We start from the raw sequence: 11,081 nt of genomic DNA, 5'->3' as shown, positions 1-11,081 counted from the left end.
CCACAGGAATGTCTAAGAGCAAATGAGATTGACCCATTCACGTGCCGGCGACGCCAGCAGCGTGGACGCTGCGAGTGGCCCGCCCTGCCTGTGCGCACTGACACAATCTGGGGTCCAGGAACTGCCATCCAGCCGTTCCGCTCCCGGGATCCCACCCAGGGAAGCCGCGGGCATCTGTGCCCACCGGGAAGTTTGCACACAGCAGCCCTGAGCCTTCAGAGCTTAAAACTAGAAGCGGACCGGCGTCCTGCTCTCAGACAGAGGGAAACACTCCTTAGACTCTGAGGAGTCCCGTACCACGCAACCCTGACCATGAATGAGCTGTAGTCCATGTGGACCCGCAAATGAGCGTAACCACGGAGGGCAAAGAAGCCAGCCCACACCCTAAAACACTCTACTAAATGATTCCACTTATGCAACATTCAGAAAGAGGCACTAATTATAGCCTTTCGGGTTGCATATTTCGATGGTAAAAGTACAAAAAAAAAAAAAAAGTGAGTGAGCCTCGCAGATGCCAGCTTGTAGGGGGAGGGAGAGGAGGGCACGGGGCAAAGGCTGAGGACCACGGGGTCGCCTCCAAGCGCTGTCTTGTGACTCGGGGCCGGTTACTTACGGTCTTCTACTATAACGCTGCCCTAAGCCGCACACTGGCTGTGGGCACAGCCCCGCGTGTCATATCTCAGAGAAGGTTTTTCGAAGGAAGCTAATTATAGAGGGTGAGGAAGCGGACACCAGCTGAGGCCCGAAGTCTCGTTCTCCCACCTACAAACACGCCGGTGCTTTCATCTGTCGCCGCCGCGGCAGGTCACCTCTCCGGTGGCGGTCACTCATGGCTCCCGGACGCTTGCTCCATGGTCGTAGAGCTCCCAGGTGATCCGAGGATGCCATAACGCTTTAATCTGTTGGAAACAGGATCTGAACATTTGGCTGAATTCGTTCGGCTGCATGTCCCTCAACGTCTCTCCTCCTCCAGAACGCCTTCGCTGCGGCGGTTGCCTCCTTGCCCTGTAACTGTGGAAGAAGCCGGGTCCCATGTTCTGTAGGCGAATCCGGGTTCTGGATTTGGCCGACCCCGAGAACAAGACCTGGGCTGAGATCAACAGTTGGACGCTTAACCAACGAGCCTCCCGGGTGCTCCTGTCTTTCAGGATTAAGATGGACCAGGCGCTTGGGGTCTCGGCAGCCTGGGCTGCCCCTCCCAGATTTCCCCATCCCTCGCGCGCAGGATCATGGTAACCTGCCACCACCGATCATTAAGGCTGGAAATCGTCGATTCTCTGAGTCTAACTTTACTTCTGGAATTCTTCCACAGGAACGAGCTTTCTTCCTCAACTGTTTGGCTGTCTTGAAATATGGTTCATGTGGGAAATGCCGAATAAATGCCTTTTCTTTGCTTCTTTCCCTTTACCTGGCAGTTTTCAGAAGAATGGGGGTGATGCGCTACCAGCCTCCACAGGGAATTTTTAAAAAGCAGGGTTTGGGGTTTTTTTTAAATAGCAGTATGACTTCATGAATTTCTAGTCAATATCTTTCAACCAGTTGCACTCATACTGGGTTTGAGGCTCAAGCTTTCCCACACGTGGGGCGCCTGGCTCAGAGCTTAGGTGTCTGCCTTTGGCTCAAGTCATGATCCCAGGGTCCTGGGATCGAGCCCCGCATCGGGCTCCCTGCCGAGTGGCAAGCCTGCTTCTCCCTCTGCCTCTCCCCCTGCTCGTGTTTTCTCTCTCACTGTCTCTCTCTGTCAAATAAGTAAATAAAATCTTTTTTTTAAAAATGGGACGCCTGGGCGGCTCCATGGGTTAAAGCCTCTGCCTTCGGCTCAGGTCGTGGTCTCAGGGTCCTGGGATCAAGCCCCACATCGGGCTCTCTGCTCAGTGAGGATCCTGCTTCCTCTCTCTCTCTGCCTGCCTCTCTGCCCACCTGTGATCTCTGTCTGTCAAATAAATAAATAAAATCTTTAAAAAAAAAATAGATTTCCCCCACGTGACCAGGAGGAAACCCAGCTGCTGGCAGGACCTCACTCCGTCTAGAAACTCTGGGGGAAAGAGTCTGTTCCACGCTTCCGTGGTCCCCAGTTTGCTCCATCTTCCATGGCCATGGCCGTGGCCATATCACCCGGACGGTGGCCTCAGCCTTCACATGGCCTCTCCCTCCTGTGTGTCTCTAGTAAGGACGCTTGCCACCAGATTTCGGTCCAGGTTAATCCAGGATGATCTCCTCTTGTCCAGAGTGTCAGTTAGTTACACCAGAGATCCCTCCCCCACCTTTTCCCCGCTGGAAGACTCTGGCAGGGAAACGGGAATGTAAAACATCGCCTTCACATGTTTTTAGGTTGATTCCATGCCGAAGTGGTAATATTTCAGACATGTTGGCTTAAATACAACACATTATTAACATGGATTCCACGTACAGTGTAGGGAGGTGTGAAGGGCTCCCCCACCCCGGCCACAGCTCTGGGAACCTTGGCATCCTGCCGACCCAGAGAAGCCAGGTCCGAGGGTGGCACATCGTGGTTCCGTTGATAAAAACCGTCCGGGTCTGGGCCAGGCGGTCCATTGGGGATGACAGCTAACGGGTACGGGGCGCCTTATGGGGACTGTTCTAGATTCAGAACACTTGTGCTGTGGCCTACGGGGGTGTCTAGCAGGCCCCTCCCCTTGCTGTCTTAGTTTCCCGAGAGGGGTAGGGCTGCGGGAGGGTCAGAGGGGCCCAGGTCCAAGGGCAGCATGAACGGCAGTATTGGCAGCAGACTGTGCCAGAGTGTCACAGCTGAGCCTGCGGAGAAGCACGTTCGGTGGCAGCAGGCACCCCGGTCAGCCCTCAGGTCCCATAACCCAGCTGCACGGGGCCCGCATCTTCCCCGCCACGGCCTGGGGGTCCACCTCCGTCCTTCCTGCAGGTGGCCATGAGTGCCCCGATGAGGGCTCCGCAGAAATCCAGAATCTCCCCCAAATCCCTACTTCTTGGTTTCATGCCTACAAATGGTGGAAGTCCTGGCGACACTTCCTCCTTCCTGAGAGCCTGGAGCAGCAGCTTGTCCCCCAGAGCTCACAGCCCCTCTTGGGAGGACCCCCAGCAATGTCCTTAGACCAGTCTCAGGTGGGCCATCTGGCAATCGGTCCGGGGTCCAATCCATGGCCTTGCACTTAATTGTGATCGTTGAAACCACAAGCCGCGTCAAGTCCGTGTTGTGCCTTTTTCAACGTAACGTGAGAAAACCCACACCCAACAACCCAGCGGGGCGTAATCGGGGTCCACGGCAGGCCAGATGGTCTTTTTCTACACCTATACTTTCCCAGGAAATGGTGACAGCTGAATTTGCATGATGTAACCACAAATGGAATTTGCAAACTGTGTGTTCATGGGGTTTCGGCCACAAGAACTAGTCCCTCCCCCAGTCGCGCTGGGGAGAGTCAGAACATCCCCTTCCCCTTCCCCCAGGGACACAACCCCCTGGAAAAAGGACTTTGGAGGGATGGGGGTGGGGGGTGGAGGGGTGGGGGGTGGAGGGGTGGGGGGTGGAGGGGTGGGGGGAGGAGGGGCAGGATGAGTGGGGCTCGGAGAGAGGGCCGGCAGGGTGCAGGGAGGGAAGCAGGGGCGGGTGCATGGCTGAGAGCAGGTAGGCGGCCCCCAGCTTCTGTGGAGGCCTTTGCAGAACAAGTCTTGCATGTGTCCGGGACCCCGCCTCACGGAATAGGCCCCCTGAGCCTTGGTCCTGTTGAGGAGAAGCATGGGGACCCTGCGGCAGCTCCGGGCGCTGGCCGGCAGTCAGGCTGAGAGCGCCCCGGTTGGGCTGCGTGTGGCTCTCCGAGGAGGCCTGTGCGGAAGGGAAAGCTCTCGGCTGTCCGGACGGGCAGAGCGCCCCCCGCCCCTTCCAGGGCCCGGCACACCCCGTGTGCAGCGTAGGAAGACGCGCTGTTCCCCTTCCGAGCTCCAGCCGAGGAGGACGCCTCTGTGGGAGTCCGGCGGCTTCGTGAGGGTAGACTCCCCCTGCACTGCCACCTGGACCCATGGAATCAACCAGAAGGGAAAGGAAAGCCCTTGGCTAGAGGCACCACAGGAGACAGAGTCCCTGTTCAGACGGGGATTCAAGCCCGGCAAGTCCTGTGACTTCACCTCCAGGGCAGGTCTGGTCCGAAGGGCCTCCCTGCTAGGGCGGAGGTGCCTCCGTGCAGAGCCTGCTGGGCTCGCGGGGTGTCCCCCCCCCACCGACCGCAGCTGGGCCGCCCTTCCCTGCACGACTTACTGTCCCGGGAGAGCCCCAGGAGCCGGAAGCCCGGCTCAGCTCAGCTCAGCCTCCACAGGCCTCCTCTCCGGGATGCCCAGAGACTCGACAGCCACCAGGCTCCTGAGAGGTGCCTCCTACCCGCTCCCCCCACTTCAGCCGGGATACAAGGTGTCTCCCAGCAGCTACTTTCCGGTCATCTGGATGCTCTTGCCAGACCACCGCCCCGTTTCTGCAATGGGCTGTGTGTGTGTGTGTGTGTGTGTGTGTGTGTGTCTTCAAGGCCTGCCATCCATGGTGGACTCAGGGTCTGGGTGTTGCAGACACCGCAGCACCTTCCCTCCTCACCCACCCGCCCAAATCAGTCGGCTGAGGAACGGCAGACAGTCCGGAGTGGAAACCCCTCCCAGCAGCAGGCGCCAGGCGCAGGGGAGGCCTGGTGCTGGGACCGAGCTGGCCACGTGGCCCTCAGGACACAGGGCATCTGCTACGATCACCAGTGTGGTCAGGGCCAAACCGGCTGAGTGGGCTACACCCGTCGCATGCTGTCACACACGCACGTGCTGATGTTAAAGATCCTCATAGACCTTGCTAGAACAGGCGGCCGAGCACGGATGGCACAGCCTGGTTTCTAAACCTTGGCATCCACTGAGTGCACGTCTGTGACTTCCGGGAGAGAAGCTGTGGGGCTTATAAAAACCGTGCTCTGCCAAACTGTCGCTTCATTCATTTGGTGTTTCGTTCGGCGAGTGCTTTCTGAGCTCCTACCGCGGGCGGAGCCCAGTCTGCTGTGCGGGGTGTGAACTGGGGACAGGGCAGAAGGGTCCCTGGGGCCCCAGGGCTCACTGACTAGAGCTCTGCATGAGGCTCAGCGAGTCAGGATGGCGGAGAGGGTCGCAGAGGATGTGCGGGTGTGAGCTCTGTGGGCGAGGGTCCCAGGCGGAGACGCGGCCCGTGGAAAGGCCTGAGGTAGGAGCGCGCCGGGTGGGGCTGCCCCCTTCCTTCATGCGGGAAGTGAAGCCGTCCAGGGAGGGGCACACCATGGGGGATTTTCTAGGGAAGGAGTTCACTTTCACCTCTTTGGCCAGGAGAGTGACAGGGTCTCACCCAAGTCCCCTGGGTCCCTGCTGTCGGCCAAGGATGGATGGAAGGGGGCAACGGTGTGGGTGAGGCGGGACAGGGGCTCTGAGCCTCCTCTTCTACTTTGCGGTACGTGGCTGTATCGGCATTCCCTGCCCTCTGGACCGGGACCGGCTCCCCGCCTCTCCTGTGGGCTGCCCGGAGCTTCTCCTTCCCACTGAAGCCATCACTGGCCGTGCTACAGGCAGGCCACGCTGAGGTGCAGCCCCAAGGGCACCATCTCCTTGTCCGTGAGCACGTCTCCAGGGCACCATGTCCACAGGCTGTGATGGGAGCTGTGCTCCCCGCCCCCCGCCCTCTGGAGGGTGCCACAGGCAGTCCTGGCCAACAGCTCTGGGTCCCGGGGCATGAGGATGGCTGTAGCGTTCTCTGGACCAGGGTCCCCTCTTTCTGATCCGTGCTTCGAGTCGGCACAGTCTGGACCTGCTCATCGCACCCACACCAAGACGGGGAGACAGTCTCCACCAAGTTTCCGTCCATCCATTCATCCATCCATCCATCCCTGTTAAGAGCAAGGACGCTGTGAGATACACGCGTCCCCAGTCCAGATGGGAAACCGGGAATGCTGAGACAGGGACCAGCTCAGGACCGCACGGCAACCAGGTCCGAGTCTCCGGAGGTGACCATGCTCAAGGCTAAACCCCAGCTTCCCCGACCAGCGGGGCAGGCAGGGGGCGACAGTGCCCTCTGCGCCCACCAGGGGGCAGCAGGCGACTGTCCGCGGGGTCAGCCTGAGCCAACGTCTGGGCTCCGATCTTGGGTCTCTGCCCAGCCAGAAAGGTCATGAAGGGCAGTGAGGACAGAGACCCTTTTCTGCTGAGGCACTTAACCTGTGGGAGAGAGACACAGCCATTAAGGGGGCGCCCTGAATAGGGCACCCCAGATGGAGGGCTGCGGGTGCCCCATTCCGCCCCAGGCCCTGCGAGGTGCCGTTGACCCTCACAGACAATTCTGGGGAGTTCCGGGCTCCGGGCTCTGCAGGGGGAGGGGGCGGTGTAAGGGGAAGGTGCCTGCAAGGCTCTCGGAGAGGGGCGGGAGGGGCTGGGGTTCCCACTATGTCCCATGGTTCAATTTCTTGGGGTGATGCTGGGGGGAATTACCTGCTCCTGCCTCAGGCCACGCAGGCTCAGTGCACCCCGCGGAGGCAGGTTCCTTCCTTCGTGGCTTCCTCAAAGGAACGACACCTGCACCGTGGCTTGGAGCTCCCTGACCACTCGGCCTGGTTTGGCTCTGGCTGTGACCACTCCTCCCAGGACCTGGGGGTATCCGGGAGTCCAGCTCCTCTCCTGCTTCTCTCTGTGGGCTGGACCCTGGACTGCCCCCCCCCCCCCCCCCCCCCCGCAACCCAGGCTTCCTCCTCAGTTGGGGAAGGGGCAGGTTTGAGCTCTGCAGAAGGCCTGGGGGATCCTCACTGTGCTCACAAGGAGGTGGGGGTGGCATCCAGCAGAGGAGGGGCTAGGCGCCCAGGCGGCCACAGGTCCAGAACTCAACCACTATTGTCCAGGTGGGTGGCCTCCCCCCAACCCCAGCGTGGCCTAGAGTCTCAGAGGGGGGCTGTGTCTCCCCCGCGGTGGCCCAGCACACCCCTAATGGGAGCCCACAGGTCCCGCGCTGAGCCAGGGTCCACATCACTTCATTGCCAGATTGGCTCTTCATGTCCTTGAAGCGTGCCCCTGTCGCCGGGGAGGCCAGTTGCTGAAAACACGGCCCCCACCCCAGGGCGCGGCTCAGGAAGGAGTTCAGGGCGGGGTCAGTGGACCCTGCGGTCAGCCAGTGGCCGGCCAGGACCCAGGGCCCAGGCAGCTCTGGCCTCCTGACCAGCCCTCTCTCTCACTAATCTCACATATTCCATCTCGGACACGCCAGGATTTGCCCTCTGGGCAGCTGCAAATGGCCGGGCTTCTGGGTCACAAAGGAGGGGAATCCCGGCCTTCGTGCGGAGGTCCGGGGTCTGGGGTGGGTCCGGGGGGCTGCTTTCGGGTCCTTTGCCAGAGCAGAGGATGGGATGGGGGTTCTGGGCGCACCCCCGCCCGTGTGTGCCTAGAGTTATCCCTCCGGGACGGCTTGATGGACGGAGGGGACGCGGGGGCCCTCGGCCCAGTCGGTGCCCCCTCCTGGATCTGTCCTTTCCGAAGGGCCCTGCGGAGGGGCCCAGCGCGACAGGGGCCAGCGCCCGATCGCTGGCGGGCGGAACGCAGGGCCAACGCAGCGACCGAGACCCGGCCCTCCCTCCCCCCGCGAGGTCGCTCGCCCCGGGCGCAGCGCTCCCCGAAAGTCCCTGCGCCCCGCGGACGGAGTGGGCGGCCCGGGGCGGCGCCGCAGCCCCCGCCCTCCGCAACTTTGGCGGGCGGCGGGGCAGGAAGTGGGGGTGGGGGCGGCGCCAGGCCCGCGCGCCGGCCCCGCCCCCGCCCCGCCCCGCCCCTGGCCGCGCCCCCGCGCCCCCCGCGCCCCCGCAACCCCGGAGCCGCCGAGCCGCGGAGTCCGAGCGCCGGGCGCAGAGCGCGGAGCCCGCGGGCGGGGCGAACAAAGCGGCGGCGGCGAGGGCGGCCCAGGCCCCGGACGCGCCGAGCGAGCGACCCAGCGGCCCTTTGTCTCGGGCGGGGCAGGAGCGGCGGCGGCCGCGGGGCGCCCGGAGCGCAGCATGCGGCGCCCGGAGGGGCGGGTGGCGGGGCGCTGCGGCGGCGGGCGGCGTGGAGCCCGGCCCGGGGCCCGGGGGCGCCCGCGCGTGTGAGGGGGTCCCGCGTGCTGCTGCGCGGCGCCCACCCCGCGGCCGCACGTGGGCGGGAGCGGCGGCCCGCGAGGAGCCGGAGCCGGAGGAAGAGGAGGGACGCGCGGCGGCGCAGCGGGGACCCCGGGCCGCCCGCGCGAAGCCCCGCCCCGGCCCCCGAGCCCCGCGCGCGCGGGCGGGATGCCCCGCGGCCGCCGCACTTCGGCCCGAGCGCTGCCCTGAGCGGGACGGGCGGAGCGGCCGCCGCGGGCGCCATGGAGCAGTGGCGACAGTGCGGCCGCTGGCTCATCGACTGCAAGGTCCTGCCGCCCAACCACCGGGTCGTGTGGCCCTCGGCCGTGGTGTTCGACCTGGCGCAGGCGCTGCGCGACGGCGTCCTGCTCTGCCAGCTGCTGCACAACCTCTCCCCCGGCTCCATCGACCTCAAGGACATCAACTTCCGGCCGCAGATGTCCCAGGTGAGGGTCGGGGCGCGCGGCGGTCGCGGGGACGGGGGGGGGCGCGCCCTAGGAGGCGCGAAGTTGACCAAAGTCCCCCCGGCCCGGGGCGCGCCGCCGCCGCCCGTGGGCACCGCCGGGAAGCGGCCCGGGCGGGTCTGCGGCGCCCGGGTGAGGGGGGACCCGCCGCCGCCGCCCCCTCTCCCGTCCCTCCCGCCCCCAGGGGAGCCAGCCACACCGGGGGGCCTCGTCGGGCCTCGTGTCCCCCGGCTTGGTGGCCTGGTGGCGGGACCGTGGGGAACCCTCCAGGCGCGGCCCGGGGAGCCGGCGGGGCGCGGAGCCGTCGCCCGAGGGCCGAGGGAGCGGGAGGGCTTGGCTGACCGCCTCCCCTTGGATAGGGCCCGGCCGCTTGCTGCCAGCGGCAGCAGCCCCCTGGCTTCCGCAGCACCGTCAAGTGTGGCCTTTGTCGTGGCCGAGGCGTGTGGCAGCCGGCGGGCAGGAAAATGTCTGCGCAGCCGGCAGGAGCTGCTTGGCTGCCCCCTTAAAGGGAACTTGGCGAAGACTTGAGCAGAATGAACCTCCGGCCGGCCCTTCCCCAGTCACACAGCTCGCTCCGCCCAGCTCCATGTGAAGGGGTCCTGGGCGCCCAAGGGGGGGCCAGCCCTGTCCAGGATCGACCTTCCTCTTAGCCCTGTAGCCCCTTCCTCTGGGGCCCACAGCAAGTCCGCGTGGACAACAGCGATTCCTGTGTGACATCGGAAAACCCACTAGGGAGAACGGGGGATGGAGTGAGTCACGGCTTTTCCAGGCTGGGCTGCACGGCCTCTGCCCTTTGGCTGGGACTGCGTTTCCAAGGAGATGAGGGCATCCCCTCCTCCGGGGGGAGGGGGGTGGCTGCTGACAAAGAGGAGCCCTGAGAGGGTAGGGGGCTGCTGTCCCACTCAGCAGTAACAACCCAGGACCCCGGAGGCAGGCGGCCTATTGAGGGAGCCTCTGCGTGCAGGGGTGCGGTCTCAGGGCTCCCCCGACACCAGCGCTGTCCTTAGGTTCTCTCATGCCAAGGAACCTGGAGTTCCCCGGGCCAGACGTCCTGCTGCATGGTGCTTTCATCAGTCTGTCAGTCCTTCAGTCTCTTCCTCCCCTCTGTCCTCTGCTGGGGGTGGGGACGGGGCTGGGCCGGAGAAACAGACAAGGAAGGATTGCAGAGGGCAGAGCCGGCCACGGGTGGGAGTGTCTGCCTTTGGCTGTCAACGGCAGGGGCTGCCCAGGCTTGCTGGCTCCTGGCGGGCTTCCTGGCTGGCTGGCACAGAGGCTGGGGCTAAGGGACACAGCCTGGGGTGGGCAGGTCCACACAACGGAGGCTGGACCTGGCTGGCCTCTAGGTCCCGGGGCTGCCCTTTCCCAGCTGGGGTTTGGGCAGGGCGTGGGAAGTGGGGGCACCCTGGCTGTGCAGGTGGCTTGGCTCAGCTGCTGTGCTGGAAGTACAGAGACATCCTGGGGTCCCTAGAGCCGTCGAGGGGGCAGCAGCCCTGACAGCAGCACAGTCCCTTTGAGCCCCCCCCCCCACACCGTGTCACAGCCTGGGTGAAGGGTATCAAGGGGGACTCGGTGCTGGGGAGAAGCAGACGGGCGAGCGTCTGTGTGTCTTCGTGGACATGTGCTCGCTGAAGTCACCTTCTAGGTAGTTAGTTGACCACCTTTGGGGCATCAGTTTCCCCATCTGTTTAATGGGAACAGCAGTAGTAAGTGCCTTAATGCTGCCTGCTGAGGGTTCCCTGAGGTTAAGGTGGAACCGTCCTCAGTGCGGCGCAGAGCTGACGTTAGTGATTCTAGGTGGGTCCTCGGACACTGGCAGGGACCACTGTCTTGGCTGAGGCTGAGGGCTGGTCTCCCTGACCTCAGCCCACCGGTCATCTTGTAGGGGTGGGGTGGGTCACCCCATCTTTGTTTTTCTGTCGCCGTGAGAACCTGTATTCGTTGGGTCTACGCCTTGGCTCCGTCTGTATATTCACAGTTAAGGAAATCATTCTCTTTGGCAGGTCTGGCCGTGCCCGTTTGGGAGAACAGCCCGGGGGCCTCTCGGTGTGGCCGGTCTCTGTGATTCAGGGAGCTTGCCATCCCTAGAGCGGGGGACGAAACATGTCCTGTTGGTCCCCGATGCTCGGATCCCAAGGACAGTGCGGGCTTCCCTCTCTCACTGGGGAGGGTCCTGGGGAGGCCGCGCCGCTCCTGTTCCGTAGATGAGGCCGCTGACGCTCAGATCCGGTGGCCTCAGGTCACACAGGTCGGAAGAGGGGAAACCAGGCCACGAGCTTAAGTCTCCCTTGTAGGACTGCCAGAGCGAATTCGATTCCGCAAGCTTTCGTCGAGCCGTCTGGCTGACTTTCATTCTGTGGCTCCTGCCGCATGTCTGCTTCCACGGGGAGGATGGGGTGCACGGTGGGTGCCTGTGTTCTGTGGCGAGTCGGGTCTGCAGGGCCTTCCGGCCTCCGTGGTCCTGGAGAGCCATACGCCCGTCCAGCCCGGAGGCCTCCATGTTGTCCCCTTATTC

At 63.8% G+C, this 11,081-nt stretch overlaps 1 protein-coding gene across 5 annotated transcripts in view; it reads left to right on the top strand.

Moving 5' to 3' along the window:
• Nucleotides 1–8,067: 8,067 nt before the first annotated feature.
• Nucleotides 8,068–11,081, top strand: part of VAV2 (vav guanine nucleotide exchange factor 2) — a 152,009-nt gene continuing 148,995 nt past the window's right edge. For 3 of the 5 annotated variants that reach the window (XM_032307824.1, XM_032307823.1, XM_032307822.1), the window contains exon 1: nt 8,348–8,551. In XM_032307824.1, the coding sequence (XP_032163715.1) occupies nt 8,348–8,551 (204 nt within the window). Of the gene's footprint in view, nt 8,552–11,081 lie in introns of all 5 variants that reach the window. The other 2 variants (XM_032307820.1, XM_032307821.1) reach the window with 2 other exon arrangements.

This window comes from Mustela erminea, chromosome 12 (assembly GCF_009829155.1).
Source record: "Mustela erminea isolate mMusErm1 chromosome 12, mMusErm1.Pri, whole genome shotgun sequence".
In the NCBI taxonomy this organism is placed as follows: Eukaryota; Metazoa; Chordata; class Mammalia; order Carnivora; family Mustelidae; genus Mustela; species Mustela erminea.
This window is presented reverse-complemented; position numbering and strand designations above follow the sequence as displayed.